The sequence below is a fragment of the Naegleria fowleri genome (assembly GCF_008403515.1).
Source record: "Naegleria fowleri strain ATCC 30894 chromosome Unknown tig33, whole genome shotgun sequence".
Lineage (NCBI taxonomy): Eukaryota > Heterolobosea > Eutetramitea > Acrasida > Naegleriidae > Naegleria > Naegleria fowleri.
This window is the reverse complement of record NW_025407965.1, coordinates 150803-171400: the sequence shown is the minus strand read 5'-3', so window position 1 is coordinate 171400 and position 20598 is coordinate 150803. Positions and strand designations below refer to the sequence as shown.

The window sequence follows — 20598 nt, the reverse complement described above, 5'->3', positions numbered from 1 at the left end:
AATAGCTCGTCTTGACATGCACAATATTAACAAGATCATTAATCTCTATAAAAGAATAGGAAAAGATATCATTGGTGGTATTTACCAAGAGTTGCAGAAAAAAAACTCGCAAGATTTAAAGCATCGTAGAAGAGCCATCTCTCCAAAGAATAAGATCATTATTTACAGCCTTATTGTGATTCTAATGGTTACTCTATGTATTGGACTCATGTATTATGACATGTATTCGGTCATTATCACCACTTCGGAGACCATGTTACAAATTGATATCTCCACAGCCATCATGAGATCTGCTGTCAGAATTTCAGTTCGTTTGAGCGAATTCTTTGCATTCAATGGAATTCAGTCTGGAAAATTTATCAACAACCCTGCTGTCGGAAGTGCATCGCAATTAGCAACATTTAGAAGCGATGTTCGACAATATTCACTTGACATTCAAAACATGTACAATGAACTATTTTATGGAGGCTCTCGTTCATCACCCTTAATTGGTAAATATCCCCGTATTGATGAAATTATTATGGGTCTGTACAAGTGTGAAAACAAAACGGCGTGTGAAACATTACAGTCCGTTCTTTCCAAATTTACTGTGTACTCTCTCAAGTGGGGAGATGATTTGTGGAATTTAAACTTTGCCAAACAACCACAAGTGTTTTTCCAATACCTTGAATTATATAATCTCACCGACGAGGTATTGGCGAAAATGTTAGACCTATTGAAACATCTCGTGAATTATACACAGTCGTTTTCTAAAGCCTTGACTGCATGCTGTTTTACAGTTGGTTTAATCACCTTACTCATTTTCAGCTACTTGATCTGGACCGAATTTCGAAAGCACGACATGGAAATTACCAATCTAAGATTTTTCCTAAATTTCATTCCCATAGATCATCTCGAAAATAATGAAAATTTGAAGAACTTTATATTACATCATACTCTCTCCACTACGAACAGATCTAAACAGGCCACGAGTGAAGATTCCATTACTAATTTGTTATCCTCCATGGTGGATGGTGCCGTTTTGGCCAATGAAAAAGGAGAAATTACTTTATTCAATGAGGCTGCTCAAAAAATGTTTGGAAAATCACTGTCAGATGTTATAGGGTTGCCTTTTTATTCTTTATTTGATCCCAATAAGGCAGAGTTTTTGAAGAAGGTGTGTCAACAATTTAAAAATCAATCAGATGCTGTTGATAAGAAACATGGTGACAGTTTTGAACTCGAATGCATTCGAAAGAATATGAGCACATTCCCTTCGATGGTGAATTTATTTGTCACCAAAACAGGAACAGGAACCAAGATTATTTCATGTTTTGTGAAAGATATTGCCATGGAAAAGAAACAAAATAGTTTATTGGCAGAGGAAAAAAAGAATTCAGACATGCTATTAAGAAATATTCTGCCGGAATCTGTGGCAATGAGACTCAAATCCGGAGAAACTTTTATCGCAGAGAAGTTTAATGATATAACATGCTTTTTTAGTGACATGTAAGTGGCGTTTCACTTTTGAGATTTTAATACGATGTACAAATGGACATGATTTATTCACAGGGTTGGATTTACAACGATAAGTAGTGATATGAATCCTAGTGAATTGGTGTCGATGCTTAATTTAATTGTGAATGGGTATGATGCCCTCACTGATAGATATCAGTTAGAGAAAATCAAGACCATTGGAGACGCTTATTTTTGTGTGGTAAGTAGTGCTGAATGTGCATTGCATTTATTTCACACATTTACATTAGGGAGGGTAAGTTTAAAACCAAAATGAGGGCCTATGTATTTGATTTAATGTAATTACAACCTTACTTTTGCAATATTGATTCACCACAGCATTGGAAACACTCAATCGGATCACCCTGAAAGAACCTTAAAGTTTGCAATCAACATTTTTGATGTCGTACGAGCATGCAATGTTGAAAATCGACAAAAGTATGGCCATCAAATCAATATCCGAGTTGGCATCAATACGGGAGGGGCCGTGGCAGGTGTGATCGGCAAGAAAAAGTTTGCCTATGATTTGTGGGGAGATACCATTAATACTGCCTCACGAATGGAATCTACTTCACTTGCAGGAAGAGTTCAACTCTCACGATCCACCTATGAGAGAGTCTATGATTTAGGTTTTGAATTTGAAGAGAGAATTGTTGAAGTGAAAGGTAAAGGAACTTGTAAAACTTACTTGTTGAAACCTCACCATCATGTCAGTGCGTTGAGCGAAGAGGGTGTTGTCGAACTGCTTGTTGGAGAAGGATCATCATTGGGCGCAGCAAATGCAACCTTACATCAACAAGCCGTTTCTAGTGTTGCCCTTTCTCCGTCACCAGAAAAAATTATACTTGCAACTGGAAAAGAGACTTCAAAAGAATAAAAGTGCAGTCTAGAATTTTGTTGGCTTTCTTAGTTCACATATTTTAATTTAGAAGAATATTATTGTTACAAAGTGGGAAGATGACAACGTCCTACTTCTACTATTTTAGAATTGATTATTCTTGAGTGGAAACTGTGAGTCCTCCTAGTGGTTTCTGATCTTCATTTGAATTCTGCAGAACGATGGATTGTGTTGTGTCAGACCTCAAAGTTTCACCATCGTGACGGCCATCACCTCGTTGAGAATCCACGATTGTCGTGGTGTCGATTTGATCCAATACTATTGGAGAGTTTTGTCGTTGTTCTGAATTGTTGTCTTTAAATGCATTCACACCCACAGCACTGTTAGGTTGCATCGTCATGACATTTGAATCCATGATCATCTTTTCATTGGCGTTTTTGAAAATATCCTTCACATATTTTCTTAAACTACTCAATGGACCAAATAACAAACACAATCCAGCAATATAAATCCATGTAGCCAAAGCCTTTCCAATCAAAGAAATGACAGCGAAATACACGGATGAATTTGACAACTCTGATGTGGTGAAAAATTTTGAATTTTTCGTTTGCTATTAAACACTTACCTCCAATTAATGCAATTAATTCCATCAAACACATAAATGCAGCAATAACAGAGACAAGTGTCACAATAGTGATGACCTTTCGAATGGCTGTTCGTGTCGTTTGTTGTAATTGCAATCCAGCTCCCATACTTGCAGCTTTCAAATGTTTCACTAATTGAACCGTTGTCCAAATCACATAACTCAATGCCACAATGACTGATCCAATGAAAATGATGGTAGAGATGGAATAAAAGAAGAGGAGAGCTGGTCGTACATTGGCTGCTGTTCCATCCGCTTGTTGAGGTTTTGTGACTTGATCTGTCATGACTGCAGTAATATATCCTAAAACAGAAGTTGACAAAATGACTGGAGTGACAACCATAGAAATTACAAGGAGTTTGTACACTCGTTGTGAAATGTACTTGAGTTTTCTTGAAGTTTGCAAGCTGATATTTTCACGTCACATGTCAAAGAGTATTATTACAAACAACTTGTAGTGACACTACTTACAACATGTATGAAATAAATAAAAACTGCACCACCAACATTAAATCATTCAAAGCCCATCCACAAAACACCAATCCATTCAACACTCTCACATGCAATGGTTTCAACTCGACCAAAAAAGTATCCACAGGAAACGCAGTCATTGTCAAGATACGAACACCAAACAACAGAACCAAAATAATGACACTTGGCAGCATGAGTGAAAAGAGAATAACCCTATTTTTGGAGACCTTTCTTCTTCTTGTTGGAGGTGACCACATCGAAGAAGAAGGATGAACGAAAGGAGTTGAAGTATTCGGAGAAGTAGGAGTTGGAGACACGACAGACTTTCCTTCACATTCTGAAAGGGTAGTTGTGGACAGAGAATCATCTCCACCACTTGTAGTAGTGGTACTGGAAGTTGGAAATTGATGCCGTTGTTGAGCGACTCTCTGATGATGAGATTTTCTCAATAAATCATCATGTTTGTGATGCAATTGTGATTGTTTGGTGTCAAAATGATCATGTGGTTGAGATTTGACGTCGTGAGGATGATTCGTTGTGTTGGTGGTGGCGGCGGATTCTCGTGTGAAACAGGTCAACAAGATCAACACGAAAGGAAGCAACACAATGAAGGAAATCCATTGTAGAGCAGCAATCGAAACTTCTCCAACGAATTGACCCATTGGAACAACAGTCGAATTGGAAGATGAATTGGTGGCCAAAGTGGTGGTCGTCGCTAAAAGTTCAAAAGAAGAAGAAATCGATTCCATCAAGAAAGGAAGACCTTGTTGATGATGAAAGAGTGTTGAGAAGGGAAGAAGAGATGCTGATTCATGGATACACTTTGTCATTTCTCAACTGCGATTGTTGTTGTTGTTGTTGGTTTCTGAATGTTTAAATTTTTCAAAGAAAATGAAATTCACGAGTAGTTGTCAATTAGTGTTGATTACAACTCTTTGTCTAACGTGGGAATACCGAAGATTGAAAAAAGAAAATGAAAACTAAATTTGTTCGATTAGAGAGAGAAAATCCTAACAATTATCTCAACACAAAGAACGTTGTGAGGTTGTCTCTGTTCTTGAAAAGAAGAGAGATATTCTGTTGGTGATCTTGAAGAGAAGTGGGGTGAGTTTTTTTGTGATAGGGTTTGCAAGATGAGAGAGAACTGTGATTTGGATCAAGAGCTCGCTTTGAATCTTTTTCCGAAGTATTCACCTTTTTTGGACGAGACAGTTGGCATTTTTTTTAAATAAGGCATGCAAGAGTTTTTGAAGAGCGCAATGACTTTCTAAAAGTATGAGGAGTTTTGGTTTGCAGTCATGAATATTCATTCACACACGCACACACACGACTAGAATACAAGAAATTCCACATTGTCGTGTTCTACCTATTGACCTCTTATGATTCTTCATACTTTTACTAATTGCCCATCTTTGTTCCTACCACTAGGAATGGAGTATTTGCAGACGTTGAGACTTGATTCCTAAAACAAAGTCTTGATGTTTTCCGCTAAATACTCAACAGATTCATGATCGAACTTGAATTCGAGATTCCCACTCAAACAAGTGGACTCTTATTCCAACCATGCCATTACATGTTCTTCTTTTTTCAAATAGGAAAATCAAATGTCCAACAACGGAAAATTATCAAACGGAATGAATTCTCCCACAAGATGAAGTGAAATGTTTGCATAAGAGTCACAGATGAATAATCCATCGTCGATCATCATCGCCTTACAAAAAAAATGGGAAATTCTCAACTCGTGGTTCGTGATGATGATCCTTCTCATGATGATGATCCTGAGGAGGATGAGAAAGAATGGAAGGATAGAGAGATAGCTCATCCTACTCGTAAGAGTACCATTTTGGTGAAAAGAATGGTGGGTCGGGTTCTTCCGGATCGTTTCTTGCGTTCCAGTTCAGTGGTTTTTCAAGAGGGATCAGAACGGAAGAAGAGTGATGATACTCTCGAGATCTCGGATCATTCTGGTGGAATTACAAATTCCTTGATGATGATGGGATCTTCTTCGTTTGAAAATGGTGGTCTTGTTGAACTATGTACTGAATTTATTTCCTATCGGAGAAGTTTTTATGAACGACATGAGGAATATACCATTCAATTTGAACAACGTAATGCGAGTTGTAAATTATTGAACACGAGAGAGGGATTGATTACGGTAGATATTATTGAGATGATTAAAAGTTATTTGCCATTGGAAGATTGTTGTAGTTTGGCACTGACATGTAAATTGGCATGGTTTTACTGGTTTGGAGATCAACAGTTTTGGTGGAACCGTTTGAAAGGAACACAAATAATGACACACTTTGTTAAATATCGTCCGTTTTTATGGAGTCATATTAAGGTGAGAGATTGGAAGGAATTGTGTCTTCATATCAAATATTCATGTCAATGGAAACAAATATGTCGGGAGTGTACTGTTGATTTCTCGAATTCTGAGTCAACTAGTGTGCCAATTTACGACTTTTATTATGCTTGCAAAGTCGATAAGGAGCATGAAGAAATTCAACAATTAACAGAAACAGCAACATCTCAGACTTTGGTGACCTTGAATGGTATGCGTTACAAATCGAGGTTTGGAACGCTCGCACAGGATGATAATTTAAGGAATACCACAGGAGCAACTTGTGTACTTTTTATCAATGTTGGTTATAATGGGAATGGTACAAACGCTTTTAAAATCAAGTCAATGTTTTCCACATATTGCGACCGAGTTAGGTTTTTGATTTTGGTGTATAATTTCACAAAAGCTGAGAATCACGAGGAAGTTGGTAAAAGCTTTTCTCATTCTGTCAACATGAGAGAGATTCAATTTTGGAGAGAACAGTCCTTTCTATTTAATACTCCATATTTGGAGGTATTGGAAGACCAGAGATTCTCAATCAATCGCACCCAGTTGATTGCCATGATCAAGAAAATGCACATGTGGAACGTGCTGACCCATGTTGGAAGACCAAAAAGCACAGAAGCCTCAAAAATGTTAGAATCGTTTTTACTGTCTTTTCGACAAGATTTAAAGTATAGTTAAACTTTACAAAAGGTTATTTGTAGTGTAAGGGCAAATATCTATTTTGATTCAAAATTTGTGTGAGGAAGTGGAATGGAAGTAAAACTAAAATTTTGAAGAGAATATACAGATGACACCATATATGGTTTATTTGAGGAAGCTCAGTTGATCAGCAAACTTGGCAGGGAAAAATCTCTTAGGTATTTCTAGAGAGTTCAATTTACCGTGACCATCAACTAGATCAAACATGAAAACATTTCCATGATGAGGACTCTTGGTTGAAATGTCTGTATAGGTTTGGAAATCAATGACAGGAACAGACAACACAGCATCACGGTTTGGAATCCTCTTGCCTGTAATTTCCTCAATGTCACGTTGAGAGAAGGAAGAGGTCGAGTACTCGTCTGCCTTATAAACTGAATAAATGAAAGCTATTTGTTGAACAGTTAACTCTGGACAAACCATTCTTCTTGTGTCCTCATCTTGCAATAAAACAGTTTGAGCAATGACACAAATATCTGCAGCTTGTCTAGATAGCGTAAAGTAGACTTGCAACTTCTCTTCCTCAAGTTCTTCGTCGTCAGCAAAGTTCTTTCTCAATGTTTGGACAATTCCCTTTGCAGTAAACCAATTTTCCAAGAATGCAACGCTCATTTTCACTTGCAAACCTTTCGATGCTGAAGTATTATCTCTCACAAATTGGTTAAATATCAACGAGTCCAAGCAACATGCCAAGTTTTCAAAGAGGTGATTTGTAACTCGCTTGTCGAGCTTCTGTTGTTCAAAGCGTTGGTAAACGTCGTTCAGAATGGAACAGCAAATTCTCATGTCTGGCCCTCCATCAGTGGATTTCGATGATGCTTGTTTTGGATTGAAAATTGCCTTCAAAAGTCTCTCCTTCAATTGCTGGACAATTCGAGTACACAAGTTGAGATATGCAATGGAGAGTTGTTCACAAATAGCATCCGTGAACTCTTGCATATCAGACACAAGTATTTCGTCACCTTCGCTTGAGGAGAATTCTGGTGGTTCGACATAGGTGGTCGTTTCAGTGTTTTGACTTGAAAGTGCTGCATTCACATTGACAGGTTCCATCTTCTCCAATGAGTGATGCACTTGACTTTCATTTCCACTGTTTTGTATCAAATTGAGAAGTCTATACATGCAATTTACCCAATAAATCATCATTTCCTCATCTCTAGCATATCTATGTACAATATATGACAACGCTTTGATAACATTTGTACAGAAATACTTGTGTGTTTCAGGAGAGAATTTTAGCACTGACAGGAAGAGTATCTTGGCTGGGCAAGGTACTTTGCTACTTCCCAAGAAATCACCTGCTTGGCTGTGAATAATGGCTGATTCTACAAGGAATCTTTCACATTCTAGCGTTTGCAAGTTAGAAAGTTGTTCCTTGATCTTCTTCACATCTTGATCGTTAACTGACTTTGACTGTTGTTAATTAAAAATGTCATATTGAATATAAAAGTTAGTATGTTGTAAGTTCAATAATAATAAAAAAAGTGAAATTAGTTATGTTGAAGTTAGTTTGAAAGTTAGATGTGTAAGTGTGTGTGTGAAAGTTAGCGTTGATATTTGCCTTTTGACTTTCCTCTAATTGCTTGTTGAATTTGGAAGCTTGGGTCTCCAACTCTTCTATCCTCTCTTCCAAATCCGCAATAGTGTTTTTACTCTTCTTTAACTTACTCTCAAGCTCAGCGTTTCTTTCATCCATATGTTCAATCTTTTGATTCAACTCCTCATTTTCCTCTTTCAACTTGTCAAGGTCTGTCTCCAATTCCTTTCTTTCCTGCTTAACCTGAGCGAGTTCAATCTATTGTGTATGGAACGATAAAGTAATTACAATGTGTTTCATTAAAAGTATATCAAAATATAAAAAGTTAGTAGAAAGTGAGCACAATGAAAATTAAAAAAACATATGTGAGTTGTGAGTGAGTGTGTCAGTGTGAAATGTGTTGATATTTGCCTTTTGTTGTTCAAGTTCTTGCAATTTTTCTTCCAATTCTTCAATAATTCTATCTTTCTCTCTGATCTTATCTTCATCATGCTTGCTCTTGTCACTGTTCTTCTTCAAGCTCTTAATCTCCTTTTCCTTGGCCATCAATTCTTCTTCAATCTCTGAGCATGACTTTTCTGCCTTGTGCAACTTTTCCTCGAGTTCAGAAAGCTCTTGCTCGAGCTGCTCAATTCTGCTATCCTTCTCGGCGTTATCATCTTGAAGAATTTGTATGTGCTTCTCTAATTTCTTAACCTCGAGCAATTGTGACTTGGCTTCTTCCCGAGATGTCTCAAGCTCCTTCTGGAGGGCACTCAATTCTCCATTCTTTTCCTCCAAGGATTGATTGAGGGCACTAATTTGCTTTTCATTCTCTTTCAAATGATTTTCAGCATCAGCTAACTTCTTTTCGAGAGCAACTTTTTGCTTCTTTACCAAGTCATCCATTGAGGCAGAGTTCTTTGAGAGTTGAGTAATTTCCTCAGACTTTTCGTTGAGCAAATGTTCCTTCTCCTTTAATTTGCTTTCAAGCATCTCATTGTTGTTTTTCAATTCTGTAATTTGAACATCCAAGTTCGTTCTCTCTTGTCTCAATGTCTCAATTAACTTGTTCAAGTCAATTTCCACATTCTATACAGATGTAAAAATATTTAAATTACATGTATATATAAAATGTTAGTATGTATGTTCAATAAATTTTAAATGTGAAAAGTGTAATCAAAAGAGTTAGTACAGTTAGTTAGAGAGCAATCAGCAACTTTAGCCTGTGGCTATTGTGGCGGATCGCTCTCAAGTTAGAAATAGTATTAGTCAGTTAGAGATTTGATGTCGTTGAAAAACGAACTGCATTCTCTGCAGAACTGGAGTGTGTAGTGTATGATATGTACCTTTAGTTTTTGCGCTTCGTTTCTCAATTCCAATGATGAAATCTTCTCATGTTGAAGTCTTTCAGAAGTTGCTGATGCTGATTTCGAATCATGAACACTGTTTAACTTTGTGGCCATATCTCTAAGGCTGTTGAGCTCCTCTTTGAGTGATTCTTCAGCCTTCTCTCTCAAATTTAGTTGCTCCTGATATTTTTGATTGAGAGTTGAGAGTTGTTGTTCCAAATCTCTAATGGCAGAGTCCTTTTGCTGTTCCAATTTAGCAATTCGATCATGCTTGCTTTGGATTTCCTCTAACTCTGTTGTGAGACTGGCAATATGTGTTTGAAGAGATGAAATGGTTTTCTCTTGGGATTCAACTTTGAGAGTGATCTCTATGTTTTGTTTTTCAGCAAACTGTAACTTGTCTCTTGAATCAGACAATTTAGAAGACAAGTCTAAAATTGCTTCGCTTTCGTTGGACGATTGTTGTTTTTTTGTTTCGTCGAGTTGATTCTTGAGACTGACAATTTGTTGGCTCAGAGTACGTTCGAGAAGATCCTTATTTTGTTGAAGGGAAGTCATCTCTGTACTAAGACTTTCACATTCCTTCTTCAAATCATTCCTCTCTTTCTGAATAGCAAGAAGAGACTCCTGAAGCTTGTGTATCTCGTTTTGTGTTGAGCTTTTACCACTCAATAAGTGTTCTTTCTCTGATTGCAGGTTTAAAAGTTCTTCCTCTAGGGTAGCTAACCTCTTCATATAAGAGTCAATCTCTTCCTTATGTAATTGTCTTTCATTAGTGAGCGATTGAAGTAGTTCATTCTGTTGGTTAGTGACCTCCTTCAATGATTCTTGGAGAGCAGAGATTTCTTTCGTGTGATCGTCCTTTTCCTGTTTTGAAATACGAAGCGACTCCTGTAATGAATCATTCTGTTCTCTAATAATGGAGTTTTGGTTCTCCAGTTGGGCTAGTCTCGTTACAAGTACATCTGATATGGCTGAAATCTCCTCTCTCACTTCGTTTTCTAATTGAAGTTTTGCCTTTTGGATGCTTTCTTCATTACCATTTTTCATAATTTCTAAGATCTCACTGAAAGAGTCTGAATGCATGAGAACGGTAGCAATCTCGTCGCTATTTCCGAGAGCAGAGGCTGTGTTCACGAGAGTGTTTTGCACCTTTGATTTTAGAGATTTGAATTCTGTGAGACATGATAAGAGAAGCTCGCGCTGCTTAGATGCCAATGTAATTTCTTTGCCCTGTTGTGTGACAAGTTCGGCCAGATTCTTTCTTTCCTCTTTCAATCTTGCAATATCTTGTTTCAGGCTGTTTGTCTCAGTTTTTCTCTCATCTTTCTCTTTCAAGAGTTCTTGTTTTAGGTTATCAATTTCTTTCTGATACCTTGTCTCCTTGGAGGTGAGTTCGCTTTCATAATTAACCTTTAATTAATAGTTAGGAATCTTAAGATCTCAAACATATTAAAATCAACTTAACAAGTGATTTGGGCTTGGGATGATACAGTCAGAGTTGCGTTAGTAGTAGTGGTGTGAATGTGTAAAGTGTAGGTGTAGGTGTGGTGTGTGTTTCGATTACGTTACCTTTTGTGCCTTCAATTCTTCCTGCATTCTCTCATTATCTTTCTTCAACTTTTCAATTTGTTTCTTATCTTCGGTGATATTTTCTTGATATTCTCTTGTCTTCTCCCTTAATGTGGAAATTTCGTCTTCTAAATTTTGAATCTTTTCATCATACTCAAATGAAAGAGCTTGTTTTTGTTTGGAGGAGGAAGAACGACCAGACTCATTCTCTTCTTCGAGCTAATAGAATTTTCAATATTGTGATTTGTTGTAGCACGTTAACATTTCAGAAAATGTGAATATTTGTTAACAACATACCTGCTTGATTCTGTCTTTAAGCTTTTTGATTTCAGCCTCGTTCTTTTGGCTTTGCTTTTGCTTGAGCGAAAGTTCAAACAGTTTGCCATCAACTTCTTGTTGTGCTTCTTGAGCCTTGTCACGTTGTATTTTGAGCTCTTCATTTTCCTTTTGAATTGCTTTGAGTTTTTCCAATAGCGAGTCTCTTTCTCTTTGAGTTTTTTTGAGCTGTTTGTTAAATGGGAATTGTCAATTCATTTCTTTACCGTATATATTATCCTTCAAAATACCTACCAAGTTAGTTTTATCATTCGCTTTCAACTCTTTGATTTGTCTCAAAAGCAATTTCATCTTTTTCTTTTGGTTGGAGAGTTGTTTTTCAAGCTCGGCAATTTCTTGATTTGTGACCTCGGAAGTGTTTGCATGAGCGGACTCGTCCGTTCTTTCCTCGGTATGATTGGTTTCGCTGTGATTTTCTTCAGGTTCCTCTTCATCATCAACACCTCCTACTTCCTCCTCAATCTTTTTAAGTTCTTCATCTACGTTGGCAACTGGCTCGTCATCGTGTTCATCTTTTTCATCACCAAGGTTATAATCCTCATGTTCCTCAATGTCCTCATGCTTATTGTGATCTTCTTCATCGTCAAAGTGATGATCATGGTAATCATGTTCCTCGATATCTTCATCTTTGTCAACATCCTTAGTTAATGATAAAAAGTCCGCAAATAAAGATTTTTTGTGGTTGTGATAAATGATGTTGAAACAGGGTTTTAGGATGACAATTATTGTCGTGTAAAATTCAATAACAATTAGAAGATCTTTCAATTAAACTGGATACATACATTGTTGGTTCCTTCATCATCTGCAGCTTCTTCACCAGGTCCTGTATAGGTACTGACTGCTGTAAAATCATCGTCGCTGTTCACAGAGAATGTTATTATGATGTCATGATGGTTTGGCCACTCAAAAACTTCTCAAAGCAAGTACTTACTTTGGATTTTGATCCTTGAGGCATTTAGAGTTGATGACCAACTTGAGTTTGGCCTTGCTGTCCTTAGTGACAAGTTCCACATCTTTGGTATGTGTTTGTTCCGAATCTTCATCGACGAAAAGAGCCAAATCTAATGTCTCCTTTGCAAGGGTGGAAGTTTTGTTGTTCTTCCCCTTTTCTTCAAGAGCAATTTGAAGGTCTTTCTTTTGAAATTTGCCCTTCTTAAAGTAAAGGGTTCCGTTAAATTTGAATGATGTATTCCATACGACACGAGTACCCTCTGCTTTGTGGAAATCGGTTTCACCCTTTCTCTTCTTTCCTCTTTTCCATGAAATCTTGAATGATGAGAAGGGAGAAGGAAACCAATAATCATTGCGCATCATCATAAATGTCCAATTTATCGGTTATGTGTTCAAAAGGGTTTCATTCATTGTGTGATGATTTTGAATGATTATAATTTTGGAAGGAATCATGATCAGCCGAATGATACAACAAACAATGGCCATCATATTTATGAAAATGTCATGATGAGAGGATATCGGAGTTGGTTATTTGTTGTTGTTTGTTGTAAATGATGATTATAACAGTTTGATGGGAATACCTACAGCATAAGTGCATTCATCTTTCTTCTTTTCTTTCAGGTCGCTCAAGTAATCAATAGAGAGGTTAAACTGAAATTTAAAAGCCTCTCTATTGGTTACTTGTTGGGCAACTTTGTTTTGTAATTTCTTGAACATGATTATCGGCAAATGTTCCTCTTCTCTCTTCACTAAACAATTATATCGTGGTGGTGAAGATTATTTGTGATCCAAAATGATTAATAGTGGATAATGATGGCAAATTTCAAAAAAAACGTTTGATTCGGACCTAAGAAGAATTTTTTTGTGTGTGAGAATATGAAAATTAAATTAATTTTCTAAAATTTTAATTAGGAATTGTTGACGTTTGACTGGGCTAGCCGTTAAACAACAGTCTACTCTGCATTTGTAAATGTGTCCTTAATGACAAGATCCTCACAAGAATGCACATGAGATTCGCACTGTTGTTCAGATTTCATCATGGTTTTTCCTTTTGCTAATTGTTTTGGGATGATGTATGAGTAATAGAGCCATTTTTCAACAAACGATGGTTTCTTGTGTTTGTATTTCGTAATGAAAGGATGAGAGAGAAGTGAGGCAGCTGAAGGTCGTTCTTTCCTGTGGAACCGCAAAGTTGAATAAACAAAATCCTTAAAATCTTGTGAGGCTCCTTCAAGAGGGAATGGAGCTTCATTGGTCTTCTCCAAATGGTTGATCATGTCCCATATGGTAGAGCTTGAGCTCAAAATGAAAGGGAAAAATCCCAAAAACATCTCTGCTACGGTAAGACCAAAGGCCCTGTTTGAGAGTGCAATTTGTGCGTTCGATTAATATTGGTCATCATGATGTTACAATTTGTGTCATTAACATCTCGTTGTTATAACTGAACGACATGATAGTGTGACTTACCAAATATCGCTGTCATACGAATGAGGTTGTCCCTTAATCCTTTCTGGACTCATATAGACATATGTGCCGCAGAATGTTTCCCATTTAGCTGTTTGTTGAATGGCCTGAACGTACTTTTGAGACTTGGCCATTCCAGACATTCCAAAGTCAGCGATACAGACTCTACCGCTGCTGTGAACTGTTATTATTGATCAAGAGATGTAGTAATTTGCATGCATTGGCAAATCATGTCCAATAATAAACATGAATATTTAACGCGAAAATTAATACTCACCAAGAACGTTCGCAGGTTTCTGAAAATAAATGGAACATATATCCACCAGGAGTGGTAACGATGATCATAGATATTTAAGACAAGAGTTAGGCCACTCACATAACATAAAGCAATACTTACAATATCACGATGAACTATCTTTTTAACAGAATGGAGGTAATTGAGTCCTATCAGCATTTGTTCGCACATACGTGAAAGTATTACCTCTGGAATTTTTCCAACAGTCTTTAAAATGTCTTCCAAAGATCCACAATCTAGAACGTATTAGCCAATAATAATGTCACACTTATTACATGTACCAAGTTGTACATTTTACGTACCCATAAATTCTAGAATCATAAAAATACATCCTTGTCTATAATAAGCATCGTAGAGCGTCATAACATAGGGACATTCACAATTATACAGAGCCTTAAATTCTGACACGATTAGTTTGGGTTTTTGATCCTGTAGATCAACATTAATTCTCTTCATAGCATAGACTTGATTGGTCTTCTTATTTACAACCTTGGAAACTGTGGCAGAAGCGCCTCTTCCTAATTTACAAATTTCTTGCAGATCCTCATATTGCATGTGTTGATCTGGGTTTAAATAAAAAGTGGATGCTGTACTAGGTGAATTTACAGTAGACAGGGAGGAATTATCTGGAACATCTAAGGAGCTCATGGATTCTGTTTCAAAATTTTCTGGCGTCATCATGGAATAAATTCCATCTTGACCAATTTCAATTTGGTCTCCGAATCGAAAACGGCCATCATTTCTGTGGCACCAATGTTGCCCATGTAAATGACAACAATACGAAAATATATGGCGAAAATAAGCCATTAATGCATCATTGAATTGCGTCATCATTGAATAAGATCAATAAGAAAGAACTTGGAACTCGTATGGTTGCCAACCAAAAATAAATTCAGATACAAACATTTTCACAGCCTCATCGACATAGGTCTCTTCGGCCTTCTTAATAATTTCAATCGAAATTTCTGTACTTTGGCGTTGCTCCTCCATTGTTGGTGTCAATATTAAATTTGTTGGTTTGTTTTTCTTGGGTTTTTTCGATCTTGGCGTGCTCACTGGACTTGCAACCGTTTGCTGTTGTCCCGATTCCTGCATGATGATACCGATACGAGAGAAAATCAATGGAATTGAGTAAATTTCAGAGATCAGTACTCGATGAATATATTGGGAGCTAAACCAGCGAATCGTAATATTACCAATCCTCTATGTTGTTGTTGCGATTGAACAAGTCTTTGATACGAAAAATTTCGGAATGTGTTTTCTCCCAACGAAGATCAACCGAAAATTTTTTCAATGTTCATTTCCATAAAACTATGGCATTCGCCGTCGACCAAAAATTCAGGAGCTGAACAAGAATTTTACACAAGGCAGAACAGGGGTTCAGGGTGCAAGAGAGTATAAAAAGGTGGTATTATGTATGCCTCCCCTCGTAGAGGTTTTAAATCTTTTTATTCTCTTGCCTTTACATTAATAAACGATTTGTAAATCAATCAACTAATCTGTTGTGGGCTTCGCGTGCTCTTGTTCCATCAAAAAATGGCTGAAAAAATTTTCATTGTAAAATATTAATAGTGATTTTTTAAAAATTCGTTTGAAAAAAAATAGCCAAAACTCATCACCACAATGGTCTCTGTCAATAAATCCGTCTCAAGCAAGAGAAGCAAGGCCAGAAAGGCTCACTTCACAGCTCCATCTTCTGTTCGTAGAGTCATCATGAGCGCACCTCTCACCAAGAAGTTGAGAGATGAACACAATGTTCGTGCTGTTCCAATCAGAAAGGGTGACGAAGTCAAGATCTTGAAGGGTAAATTCAAGGGAGTCGTCGGTAAAGTAAAGAAGGTTGTCAGATTGAAGTGGTCTGTCTACGTTGAAGGTGTCCAAGGAGAAAAACTCGGTGGAAAGACTTTTGATGTCGCAGTTAAACCAAGCACTGTACAAATTACAAAGCTCCACCTCGATAAGGATAGAAAGAACTTGTTGAAGAGAAAGGCTGAAGCCAGAGCCCAAACAACCCAAGCTAACAAGGGTAAATTTACTGAAGAAACTGTCAAACAACAATAAATCTATCCCCAACCATAAAATTATATATATTTCAAAACGGTTGTGTTGGTCTTCTTGAAGAGCTTTCCATTCAAGAATTTGCGAAGAAAAAATGAAAAGAATCGTCTCCTCTTCGGTTGTTTGCAAATGTGTTGCTTTGGCTAATGCTCCTCGCGGTCGCTCTTCGGCTTCTGCTGCTATTGCCATGATGAATTCTACAACAACAACAACCTCTTCAACCACCACCTCTTCTCATCGTTTATTTCATCATCAATCCCGTGCGATGGAAGAAGTAAAACAAAGTGCAAATATTGATTTTAGTAACAAGAGTGTTTCTGATTTTATTAACGAGTTGAATGCGATGAAAGTTGAGCCAATGGAAAAGAGAACAGCCGATAAAACTAGAGAACAATTGTACTATCTCTATTCCGTTGAAAATCACATTCAAAAGGAAATCGAAACCTTTCAACAACAAATTGATGGAATTTTGAATGAATCTACCACGCAAGCCTCCTTCAATGAAGATGCCTTGGTTTCTCTTAAATCACGCTTCTCTCTTCTCTTAAAGTGGGTCCTTGCCATTCAGCAACTCACCCTCGACAATGGCCTTTACAGATTGGTTCAGCCTTTACTCATCGGAGAGAAAGCAGACAAATTCTTACAAGTCTTGTTGGAGGAGCCTCATGTCGGAAAGTCTCACTTTCCAATTTATTACTCTCTTACTGTGCTAAAGGCCAAAGTTAGAGCAAGTATTGCATTGGGAGATTATGAAACTGCCCGAGTTGCATGTGAACAATTGCTGACAAAGATTTCTCAAGTGAGAACATTCTATGCAAAGAGACGTCAGGAAGTTGAAAAAGAAGAAAGAGAAGCAGAAACAATTGGTATCACTGTAGAGCAATATAGAAAAAATCAAAGACAATTAAAGGCAAAAGATTCTGTGGAGGAGGTTGTGAATAAGATTTATGAGTTGCAACAAGAACAAGATATTACGTTCCCTTCCTCTCAAAAAGCTCCAGATTTTGATATATATTTTGGTATTGAACCTATCACTGCAAACATTGAATCCCAATTGGAAAGAATGGAGGTTGAAACTCAAATTACTAATGTTCAAGTACTTTTTTATATTGCCATGAAGAATGAAGGATCTGCAAATTCTATTCTTGCCTGGTTGGACAGCAAGCTTCGAGATGCTAAATTGTTGGGTACATTCTCAAACGTAATTTTCAAAGTTTCAAAAGCATCGATTTTAGCTATTCAAGGAGATCAGAAGGAGGAAGCAATCAAGATCTTTGCTGAGGCACTCCAACAAATGACCAAGTCATATGCTGACATTTCAAAAGATCTTCAACAATTATCTACCGTAGCACTCAATTTATTGCTCTACTCAACTAAGAAGCGTAATCCAGCTGTAGATATCCATGCCTACATGAAGATGACCAAAGCAGATAACACAGAAACAAGTCCTCAAGTTAAAGACTTTGTTCGTCTTGTCTTGATTGATCTCTTTACTTCAAGAGGTCAACTTGAGGCTGCTTTAAATTATATCTCACAAGCCAAAGAGATACACTTCAATAATGGATACTTCTCTCCTGTATATGCCTCCTTGCTGAGAAGAGAAGCTGAAGTGTTAATTTTGAGTGAACAGGCTGCACCCAATGAAATTATTTCTCTATTGGAAAATGCTATTGATTTACGTGTGGAACAATATGGACCTAATGATAGATATTTACCAATCTTTTATGACTTGTTGGTCTATTATTGTCAACAAAACAAACTTGATCATGAAAAGTTGACAGAATTCTCGTCAAAGTTGAGCAAAGTCAACATTCCAGTTTTAAAGAGAGAGGAAATTTTCTGGATGAAAGTAGATCTTGCTGAAAGAAATATTTAAATATTGATGATCGAACTGATGGTTTTGAAATGAAAAAACTTGTTATTATTTTCATGAATTAGTGTTTGTTTAATACCCACTGTTAGAGAAGAAAGTTGCAAGAATGGCAACAATTTTGTTCTCCGTCGACGTGTGCTTATTCCTTTCTGTTCACACTCGCAATAGGGTTATCGTGCAACTCAATTTCTTCGAATTTTTCTGCCTCAACTGCACTATTGTGATGTTCCTCGTCGTTTTCAGAGCTTTCGAGTCTTTTCATGGCTTCTTCCTCTTCTTTTTTCTGTTGTTCGATCTTTTTCTCCTTGTATTCTTCAATAACTGCCCGTTCTTCAGCGATCATCTTCTCTCTGACATCTTCTCTCAAGAACCACTTTTGGAAATAATTTTTGTCGAGTTTGACAAGCCAGTGATCTTTCTTCTCTAGGGCTTGTGGTGCAACAATTTGATTTTTAGCTGCCTGTTGTACTTTGGTTAACTTGAGAACAGGATATGTACCTCCACCTTTATGAAGGAAAAGGTCATGTTGTTAATCAAGAGTTGTGGTTAAAAAAATGGAAAAAAGAAGGAAAAATCAATCATTAAATGTGTTGATTCAGCACAACAATTTGAATCATTAATAATCAAATTAATCAATAATTCTTGTGAACAAGATGAAAACTCCCAAACATACCTAAGAAAAGGATTGTGAAGAATACTGTAGCAAGAGTTGTGGTAAAAATGTACTCTCCTTTACCTCCTTCAGACTTTAACGACATGGACAAGGCAAAGGCAATTGCTCCTCTCAGACCTACATTAAGGGTGACGAGTGAAAACGAGTGTGTGAGACACACGAAAAATAATTGGTAATAGTAATGATAGTGTCATGTTATCATTACAAACACACGTTCGCACACGAAACAACAATAAACCTAATCAACATACCTGAAAACCACATGATAAATTGATATTTCATACCAATCTTATGCTCTCTGTACATGTTGAGAATTCCGGAGAGAGGAACAATGTTGAGAAATCGTCCAAGAAGGCAAAGCAAAATGGTAAATACAATGAAACGAACATCCCACTGGTTGTTTTCAAAGGCAAACAATGCGAATCCAATGTAAAGGAATGTAAATGTTTCACATATCATGGCAAGTGCATTTGAAGCCGTGAGAAGTGCAGTCGCTGTCTGTTCAGAAAGATTTGGCTTTGAGTATTGGTTCATTAAAATACCAACGACAAGGATAGTCATGATACCACTGAGGTAAGGGAGTGAAACTAAATAGGACGTGTACGCCAATACGAAGAAAATACCTAATTCTAATTTTGGATTATGTCTCAAAGCTCCGTATTTGAAAATTAAACTGGAAAGAACACCAAAAATCAGGGCCACGAGTACTGATCCAATGGATACGTATAAAAATTGCCCAATACTCTTGAAGGTGACAAGCGCCAAATCATCCTTACCAGCTTCCCTAAACTTTTCAAATGTTTCATATAATACGATAGCAATGGCATCATTGACAATGGATTCTCCAAAAACAAGGTAGTGCAAAGTTGATGGTACTTCCAAAGCACAGAAAATAGCCAAAGTAGCAACTGGATCCGTAGCTGAAATGAGAGAGCCAAACATGAGGCATTCAACTAATCCAAGTTCGATACTTAGACCATAATACCCAAGAATGTAAAGTCCACACCCGACCACGAGTGATGAAATAAATGTTCCAACCAATGCATACAAAATAATTCCTGTTAAAGTTATAATGGTTGAATGCGACAATGATGAAAGCAAAATATTATTAAAAGTATTTAAATGCAACGAAAACAGCAGTGGTGAATATATTGTTCCATCGATGAATAAAGTTTCATAAATAATAACAATTGAATGACAATAAAATATAAATGTGTTCAACAATTATTCCACAAAAAACTTAATACAAACCTCCAATGTTTCCAAAGAAACCAGTTCTATCTAAAGTGAAACCGGCGTCGAAAATAATTGCTGGCAAGAAGAAGGAGAAGAAAATTCCAGGGTCGAGTTGTGTGAAAACCTCAACTTGAACCCATGATGAAGGAATGGCATATCTTGCAATGATACCAACAATAACTCCCAAGAACAAAACTCCAATACTTTCTGGAAACCATGCTGCGTGGAATCTGTGCAAAATATACATAATAACCAGAGATGCAGCCAAACACAACCACAACAAAACCAATTGAATAGATGACTCTTTGATATTATCTACACATAGAGGATTGTTTGGTCTCTTTGATCCTGATTCTTCGGATCCAGAAGACATGACTGAATAATCTGGACCATTGGCTGATGAGGTTGATTCGGGAACGTACAATGTAACATTACGAGTGATCATACCACGTAAACCAACAAAGTACTGAATTTTGGATGATGTTTTGTAGCGAGGTGAAGGAGTAGCGAGGGTTCCCTCAGGTGTCATCTTTTCACGATGATGATTCTTTGGCTCAGTAGCTGGTGATGATGATGAGGAAACGGAAACCACATGAGTAATATCATCTCTTTGAAGGGAGGATGATGAACCGTTTGTTGCAAAAACCAATGTATAAACAACAAGCAATACAAATACCAAAATGGCCACACGTCTTGTATATTTAAAACAAGGCTTGCTCATAGGAAAATTAATGATTACTGTTACCGATGAGGAAAATTAATAACAATGAGAGATTCTCT

At 37.0% G+C, this 20598-nt stretch overlaps 8 protein-coding genes across 8 annotated transcripts; 4 read left to right on the top strand and 4 right to left on the bottom strand.

Moving 5' to 3' along the window:
* Positions 1–16: 16 nt before the first annotated feature.
* Positions 17–2371, top strand: FDP41_003059 (uncharacterized protein; the record flags this gene model as incomplete). Its single annotated transcript, XM_044706321.1, has 3 exons — positions 17–1488; positions 1552–1750; positions 1877–2371. The coding sequence occupies 3 exons, from the start codon at positions 17–19 to the stop codon at positions 2369–2371; spliced, it is 2166 nt and encodes a 721-aa protein (XP_044562450.1).
* Positions 2372–2486: 115 nt separating this feature from the next.
* FDP41_003058 (uncharacterized protein) lies at positions 2487–4195 on the bottom strand (the record flags this gene model as incomplete). Its single annotated transcript, XM_044706320.1, has 3 exons — positions 2487–2908; positions 2958–3382; positions 3447–4195. The coding sequence occupies 3 exons, from the start codon at positions 4193–4195 to the stop codon at positions 2487–2489; spliced, it is 1596 nt and encodes a 531-aa protein (XP_044562449.1).
* Positions 4196–5169: 974 nt separating this feature from the next.
* FDP41_003057 (uncharacterized protein) lies at positions 5170–6471 on the top strand (the record flags this gene model as incomplete). The annotated part of the gene is made up of 1 exon (XM_044706319.1): positions 5170–6471. The coding sequence occupies one exon, from the start codon at positions 5170–5172 to the stop codon at positions 6469–6471; it is 1302 nt and encodes a 433-aa protein (XP_044562448.1).
* Positions 6472–6597: 126 nt separating this feature from the next.
* Positions 6598–12936, bottom strand: FDP41_003056 (uncharacterized protein; the record flags this gene model as incomplete). The annotated part of the gene is made up of 10 exons (XM_044706318.1): positions 6598–7905; positions 8054–8287; positions 8441–9100; positions 9358–10773; positions 10933–11151; positions 11230–11436; positions 11503–11907; positions 12051–12126; positions 12200–12534; positions 12805–12936. 10 exons carry the CDS (start codon positions 12934–12936, stop codon positions 6598–6600), a joined length of 4992 nt encoding a protein of 1663 aa, XP_044562447.1.
* Positions 12937–13172: 236 nt separating this feature from the next.
* On the bottom strand, positions 13173–15073 carry FDP41_003055 (uncharacterized protein; the record flags this gene model as incomplete). The annotated part of the gene is made up of 6 exons (XM_044706317.1): positions 13173–13575; positions 13687–13864; positions 13961–13979; positions 14081–14214; positions 14281–14720; positions 14883–15073. The coding sequence occupies 6 exons, from the start codon at positions 15071–15073 to the stop codon at positions 13173–13175; spliced, it is 1365 nt and encodes a 454-aa protein (XP_044562446.1).
* Positions 15074–15601: 528 nt separating this feature from the next.
* Positions 15602–16039, top strand: FDP41_003054 (uncharacterized protein; the record flags this gene model as incomplete). Its single annotated transcript, XM_044706316.1, has 1 exon — positions 15602–16039. The coding sequence occupies one exon, from the start codon at positions 15602–15604 to the stop codon at positions 16037–16039; it is 438 nt and encodes a 145-aa protein (XP_044562445.1).
* Positions 16040–16130: 91 nt separating this feature from the next.
* On the top strand, positions 16131–17912 carry FDP41_003053 (uncharacterized protein; the record flags this gene model as incomplete). Its single annotated transcript, XM_044706315.1, has 1 exon — positions 16131–17912. The coding sequence occupies one exon, from the start codon at positions 16131–16133 to the stop codon at positions 17910–17912; it is 1782 nt and encodes a 593-aa protein (XP_044562444.1).
* Positions 17913–18048: 136 nt separating this feature from the next.
* FDP41_003052 (uncharacterized protein) lies at positions 18049–20539 on the bottom strand (the record flags this gene model as incomplete). Its single annotated transcript, XM_044706314.1, has 4 exons — positions 18049–18413; positions 18583–18699; positions 18834–19640; positions 19834–20539. 4 exons carry the CDS (start codon positions 20537–20539, stop codon positions 18049–18051), a joined length of 1995 nt encoding a protein of 664 aa, XP_044562443.1.
* Positions 20540–20598: the final 59 nt, after the last annotated feature.